The sequence below is a fragment of the Benincasa hispida genome, chromosome 5 (assembly GCF_009727055.1).
Source record: "Benincasa hispida cultivar B227 chromosome 5, ASM972705v1, whole genome shotgun sequence".
NCBI classification, from domain to species: Eukaryota; Viridiplantae; Streptophyta; class Magnoliopsida; order Cucurbitales; family Cucurbitaceae; genus Benincasa; species Benincasa hispida.
In genome coordinates, this window is record NC_052353.1 from 18,161,662 (window position 1) to 18,169,603 (window position 7,942).

At 31.4% G+C, this 7,942-nt stretch overlaps 1 protein-coding gene across 1 annotated transcript; it reads left to right on the plus strand.

The window, feature by feature from the left end:
• The first annotated feature begins 955 nt into the window (after positions 1-955).
• LOC120077238 (protein EXORDIUM-like 2) lies at positions 956-1,879 on the plus strand. The gene has a single exon (XM_039031137.1). It carries the CDS (start codon positions 956-958, stop codon positions 1,877-1,879), a length of 924 nt encoding a protein of 307 aa, XP_038887065.1.
• Positions 1,880-7,942: the final 6,063 nt, after the last annotated feature.

The following is a 7,942-nucleotide window of genomic DNA, read 5'->3' on the forward strand; positions in this document are numbered from 1 at the left end:
AACTTCTTCATTTTTTTAAAATATTTTTTATTTGTAAAGGAAATGTGAGTAATTGTAGCCTACACAGGATTGACAACAAGACAGGGTAAAGTCAGGGATGTACTCCCCATTTCCGTCTCCATTCCTACCTCATTCTCCGTTTTGGGAAGTCGGGATCGGGGTCGGGGTCGAAAATCAGGTTCCAACAGAAAAAATTCACCGTTTATATTTTATATTTTTTAATTAATTATTTATTTAAAATCAATTAAATCTTGATATTTATATTCAAATTTTAAATATTTAATATAACAAAGTATTATAATTATTATATTTATTTAATTAATAATTAAAAATATTTTAAATTTAATAAAAAATTTAATTATTATATTATAAAATAAATTAAAAAAGTAAAAATAATAATAACTTGCTACTGTTTATATATATATAATATTTATTTATTGTTATTATTATTAAAGATTATTAAAAAAAATATTCTGGGTGGGGACTCCTCGTTTTTTATTTCTTTCTTTTTCTCCGATTTTTTAATTTTTGTATCTTCTTTCCATTTTTTAATTTTTGCCAAGCATAAATGCTCAAAAATTAATATCATCGGGAAAAGAAAATTAAAAAAGCAAAGGTGTAACAACTTATTCAACAGATTCAACATAGTATCTTTGCTAGTAAAAAAAAAAAAAAACAGGAAAAAAGAAACTCTGATACTATAACGGAAAAGAATTGAATATTTGGAAAGGTGAGTCTAATAATAGAAAGAGGAGAATAGAAACGGTAAAACTAGTGGGATGTGAAAACAGAAAGGCCAATCGTTATCCAAATATAACGCGATCATCAACAACCCAAACTCCATATAAAATCCCCACCAGAGGGAAGGGAAAGAAATGAGAAGGAAGATTCAGCATTACAAGAATCACCTCCCAAAAAAAAAGAAGAAAAAAAAAAAAAAAAAAAAAAAGAAATAATGGAGTGTTGTAGGCGAAATCCAACCACATCAATCGGAGTAGTAGCCATCTCCCTTCTCCTGGTGGCTGTGGTGGGCATCCCTAAGACGGAGGCTGCCAAAACCCGGCCACCGGTCGCATTAGAAAACCACGGTGGGCAGATGCTTAAAGGCAACCTTGATTTATCACTGGTGTTCTATGGGCAGTTGGGGCGGGTCCAGAAGAGCACGTTGAGATCGTTTTTGAGGTCTTTGAACCAGCATGGTCCGGCTGGGTATGGTTCACAAGTCTCGTCCTGGTGGCGCATGGTTAGCGCCTACGTTCCTGGTGGTGTGGAAATCAAAGTCAGGGTGGCGAAGCAATACGTTGATCCTAGATACTCTCTTGGAAAAGTTTTGACTCGTGATTTCATTATGATTCTTGTCAAAAACGCTGTCGCTGGATTGTCTCGTGCCGTCCCCGTGATTGTGGCAGCTAGAGATGTTTCGGTTCAAGGGCTTTGCATGGGGAAATGTGCAGAGCATGGAGTTATTGATGGGATTCCTTATGTCATTATTGGGAACCCAGTGACCGAGTGCCCAGGAGCTTGCGCATGGCCATTCCACCGAGCCGACTATGGTCCACCAGGCGCCATCCTCAAGCCACCAAGCGGCGATGTCGCTGCTGATGCCATGGTTGTTTCATTAGCCTCTGGCTTGGCCTCCGTTGTCACCAACCCCTTCCAAACAGGCTTATTCCAGATCGGAGAGAAGGCTAACATGGTCGAGGCCTCCACTGCCTGCCCAGGCATGTTCGGCACTGGAGCCACCCCTGGCTACACCGGTAAAGTCGCCGTTGACCCCCGCACTGGCGGCGCTTACAATGCCGTTGGGTTTAGGGGCAAGAAGTTTCTTCTACCTGCTCTTTGGAATCCCAAGACTTCCTCTTGCTGGACTGTCATGTAAATCAAACCCCCCGGCCCCCACCCGTGATCATTCTTTTTCTTTCTCTCAAAATTTTGTCTTTTTTTCTTTTTTTTTCTTCTCTTTTTTTGCTATTCATTTTGACCTCATTCTTTCTTCCTTGCCGATTGAAAGGAAAATTTTGAAATAAAAACTAGACATTTGTGTTGAACTCTCTCTCTCTCTCTCTCTCTCTCTATATATATATATATATATATATATATATATATATATAATAGATTACATATCATAAATATCGATATAAAGGAAGAATTTCATTTTAAAATACTAAATCTTTATGTTCTGTAACTCTTTTTCCAAAAAATTAAGAAAATGATAGCATTTTGTTGATATATACATTATTTAAATAAAATTAATGAATACTTTCCAAGAAGGATCAAGAGGATTGTGATGAAGGTGTGTTACTCTTGAAAAGTTGGAGAATTCCCTTATTAATGTTTGTAATGCTATCAAATTTTCTTTTTAAATAATTCTGAAAATGTTGCATTTAAGCTTCTATAACATTGCTATCTTTCTTTTTTCAATTCATCATCTTTCATGTGAATTTTTTATACTTTTTTTATTATCATCATCATCATCATCATCATAAAATTTTATATATAGAGAAGTAATTGTCTATTTCAAATTTATGCACGAAATTACAATCACAATTATTCATTCAAACCAAATGTCACCCAACCTCTATCCATTTACAAATCTTCAATTTAGTCTCTATTATTGCTTTCGGAGAATTTCGAAGATCTTGAACGTTTGGATTGATTGTACAACAAGTTAGGTGAACGTTACAAGTAAGTTTTGTGCTCTAATTGCAGTAGAGTAGCATTTTGTGAAGAATAAATTCTAGTATACTATATATACAACAAATTGAAGGTATATAATAAATTTTTGTCAGCCTTTTGGTGTACATCATATCATAGTATTAATATTTTATACTGTACAATGTACTTTTGAGTAACAGTGACCTATTCTGAAGAAATTTTTGAGGTAATTATGCCTAACAAACAATTTAACTAGTTTTAGCCAAAAAAAAATCTTACCAAGATTTTAGTTCAAAATAAGATTACAAAACTATTTATGTCCTAATTGTAGGCTAGAAATTAAATGAGTTTCTATATTTTTTTCTTTATTTTTTATGATTTAATTTTGATTTTATTCGTTAAGATATCAGATTACTAGATTTTATATCATTAGAGTAGATTTTGTTTTAAATATCCTGGATTTTAGGAGGGGTACATTTGTCCTTTTAAAATTTAATAAATTTAAAAAATCTATATATTTAGATTTTTTTTAATGGAATAAAATTATTTTTAGTCTAGACATTTGTCCAGTCGCTCTAAAAAAGTTATAACCTAACAACCTATATTTTAACCCAATAACCCAATCCGAATTTTAAAGGTTGAACTAGGATATTTTTTCTTAGAATAGGTGATATTATTATACAACAACGGATCCCAGCCCGGGATAAAGCATCAAAACAACAAAACATAAGCAAAGATATGGCAACAAAACCACAACAATACCAACAAGATAAGACTAAAACAAAACCAACCATAGATGCAAACTTGCAAACCACCAAGAAGAAAGGTAGAGAAAACCCCTAACCATAGATGCAAACTTGCAAACCACCTTGAGAATTTCAGAGTTTGGGTCTTCAGAGCTTAAAAACTCTCTAGAGTTTTAGTGTTTAGAATTTCAAAGCTTCAAAACTTCGTCCAATCTTCAGAGTTTAAACATTTTGGTCTTAAGCTCTTCCCATCTCCAAGACTCCTATTTATAGTGTTTTCATCAAAGCTTTGGTCTTCAAGCTTAAAAATTTCGATCTTTAAGTTCTTCCAATCTCCCTTCAAAATGAAGAATAGGACTCCTATTTATAGTGTTTTTATAGATCTTATATGGACTTGGGCTTGGGCCCAATCTTTCACCTGGTCTTAGATTATCATACCCGATCTAATTTATACAATGTTAGGCTCAATTGAACTACTAGCTAAATTATTGATCTGGATCAAGGCTTAATCGCCGATTATTTTAATTAAGTTTATCGTGGTGATTAGATGGCTAGGAGAAGACACGTGATCTTTTTCTCAAGTTTGCCATTGATTTGTTTCCAAATTTTAATTTAGAACAACTTACTTGACGCTAAATTTACTAAATTGGAGTTTTTTTTTTTTTTTTTTTTGTGATGACTTAGTGAAATTTGATTGGTCAAATCAATATTCATTGCAGTACTGATCAACCATTCTTCTTGAACTACTTTTGAATGATAATCCACCATCATTTATTTTTTTGTTGTCATGTATCTAAGTTGACAATATTTTATATACGTAGTTATGGTGGTGCCTATACTTGATACTACCCCTCCTAGATATACGTTTATGTGCAATAGTATAAAGTTAGAGAATTAAGTTGCTTTTGTACACTTTCGAATATGGACTATCTTACTTAAACAATGATATGAATTTTTAGTTTAGTCTCACACGTATTTTATGCATGTTAAATAATAACCGTGCATCCATACAAAGACCAAATGGATATTAAATTAAAGCAACTTAAAATCTAACACATTAGAATATATTATATATGTATGGAAGAATTAATAATATTTTAAAAATAAATCAAGAAGAATAAAAATATGTGCTCCTGCCCCTGTTTGGCCCACGCCCATGGTTTCAACCATCTTTTTCTTAAACTATTTAACACATTACCTAAAAAGGTTTTTTTTAGGTATTTTTGGAGAGATATTTAAGAGTTAGATATTAATTAATGATGAAAATTTAATAGATAATTTTCAGGAGAGAGAAAGTAGTGTCCGTTGTTTCCATTTCAACCACAGAAGAAATCACACGCAATCTTAGTCGAATTTCGGCCCACCGACAAGAGAGAACGGCCCCTTTTTCTTGCCAATTTTGGGGAGAAATTATAAAAAGCAATTTTTTTTAAATAGATAATATTATTATAGAACAACAAATCTCAGAGTTCGAGATCAAAGCACCACAGTAAATAAAACATCAACCGAAATAAAGTTTAGAAGGGAGAAGTAAAAAGCAAATTAAGAAAAATAATCATTGACAATTAAGATGTGAAAATATTAGAAAATATATAATTTGTAGGGAAGAAAATAAAAAATTAGAATTACAAGTTTAGTCCAAGTTTCTTTAAGGACTATTTTTAAATATAGAAAAATAAACTAAAATATTTATAAAATATAATACAATTTTAGAACTATCAATAATAGATCCTGATGGGCATCGATAGATTTCTATCGGTCTATCAGTGCCCATCAGGATCTATCATTGATAATTCAAAAAATTTGTTATATCTTGTAAATATTTTCAACAGTTTTACCATTTGAAATAATTTTCCTTTTAATAGGTTTTCGATCTTTTTTTAATGTATAATAAGTCTAACTTATAAGGTCCTACTGGATAACTATTTTGTTTTTTCAATTTCTATTTTGAAATATTTTTTTATGATAATTTTTTTAATCTTTACGGAAAAAAATATTTGAATTTATAGTCAAATACGAAAAATAAAGAAAAATGAAAATTATTTTTTTAAATCTTCAAAAGTGGACTTGGTTAGTGATACAAAAGCTGAATCAAGTGAAGATAGTTCTAATTCAAGCAATGAAGTTATGAGTCCAAGCAACAAGATCTTGATGGTGAAACTCAGCAATGATAATTTTCTAATGTGGGAATGACAACCCAATCCCGACTAAAAATCTAGTCAGTGCCTTTTAATTTTATAAAGATATTGTGTTTGTTTTAAGTTTCACCTTGATTTTTGTTGTGTGAATGATCCAACCACTGGCCAAATACTCCTCAAGAGAATACGTCATGATAGGTTGTACAAGTTTAATCTCACAAAGCATCATGCATCCTCTCCGTCTCATCATTATGACCCTAAAGTATCTAATCCTACTTCTATCATAGTCTATGGAGCACAGACACAGATACGACTACACGATACGGATACGACGATTCATCAATTTCTAAAAAATTAAGATACATATACGTCTAAGGATGCATCATTTATATATATANGGATACGATCGGATACGGCGATTCGTCATATTTCTAAAAAACTAAGATACGGATACGTCTAAGGATGTGTCATTTTTTTATATATTTTTTAATATATATGTTGAAGATACATTTTCTTTTTCTTTAAAAAAATCTAGGATATAGATAAATTTAGCATACAAGTTAATAACAATAGCACAAAATAGAATACAAACACTGGAATACAATAGAAAAAACATCTATGATGTTAAAGTATAATAGTTAATAAAATACAATAGAAAAGTGACTCATATTACAAAGAAGAAGAAGAATAAGATTAGAAGGAGAAATATGAAGATAAACAAAGAACTTCTTCATTAAATTGTTGAAGATATCCAAATGGTTTATATTTTGGTGGACTGTCTGGGGACTCAAATGTGAAGATAGAAATTAGATAATTCAAAGGTTTGGTCTATTATTTATTTATTTTTCTTTTTAGTTTTGGACTCGAGTAGTGAGTTTTTTAAATATGTTGTCTAGTTTTAGATTGAGAATGATTAGATGAGTTGCTTACCTGTTTTCTTAAAAAAAAAAAAAACGTATGCGTAGAAATAGATACGTCAAATCGTGTGTCAGATATATATCTGGGAAGTATCTGAAAGTGTTGGTATCTTATATGTGTCTGATAAGGATTCTTTACCTCGCATGAAATATCTGTGCTTCATAGATCATAGTTTTTTTTTTTTTTTTATTACCATTACTTATTGTTTTGTGTGCATCTCTATCTAATGGTAAATTTGTTAAACATTTGGCATAGAAGACTTGGTCACTCTGTTGGAAACGAGGTAGGCCTTCACAATACAACTCAATAGATAAGAAATGAAGATCGTTCTCTTACTCATACAAGATTGAAGAAACTAGAACTTGAATATTACTTTATCTTCTTTGCTTGCTTACAAATGACAAATCCTATACATATCTATCCTAGTAGGAAAATACATTAAAAGATATCAATGATAAATGCAATACATGTGACTTTTCACCAATACATGAACATTCATCAATGTATCTTGTAATTCATGTATTCAACTATTCATGTATCTAATTAAATTTAATTCATGCACCTTGAATACAAGTCTAGACTAATTCTATCACGCTCTGCATTTCTTATTATGCATCATGTTATTAAACTTTGTAATGTCTCTTTACCTTTTATAATTAGTATAATTTTTGTCATGCATGTGCTATTGAAAAGTCTCATTCTCTTCTCTTTCCTTCTTCTATTACAAACTATATAACACCATTGCAATTAGTTGTGGTGGATGTTTGAGATCCTTCTCACACAACATCCCAAAATGGTTTTAAATAGTAATATATAAGCTTTGTTGATGTTTTCTCACGCTATACATGGATTTATCTTTTTCTTGTCAATAAATTTGATGCATTTTCTACATCTGTTGTTTAAATCCACTGTTGAAATGTTACTCGGCTATTCTATTATTCGTTTTCAATATGATGGAGATAGTGTGTTTAAGCCTTTTACTTCTTTTCTTCAAAGTCATGGGATAAAACATCATTTTTCCTGTCCTTATACTTCTTAGGAAAATCGTCACATAGTTGAGAGAAAATCGTCACGTAGTTGACATGAGTATTACTCTTTTATCCCAAGCTTCTAGCCTCTTGATTTTTGGGAAGATGCTTTTTCCTCTACTATACACATGATTAATAGATTATCTTCTACAACCTTACGTGGAGAAAGTCCTATGTTCAAACTTTTTCAAACTCGTCTGAACTATATGTTTCTTAAAACCTTTGGTAGTTGTTACTATCCATGTCTTCATCCTTATTATACTCATAAACTTAGTTTTCGGTCTCAACCATGTGCTTTTACTGGGTATAGTAATCAACGAAAAGGCTATAAATGTCTTCGTTGATGATAGAGTCTGTGTCTCAGAATGTTACGTTTAATTAATACATTTTTCCTTTTGCAACGTTTGATATGTTGGGTTTTATGTCCTAAAACTCTTGATTTGTAAACAATAAACTT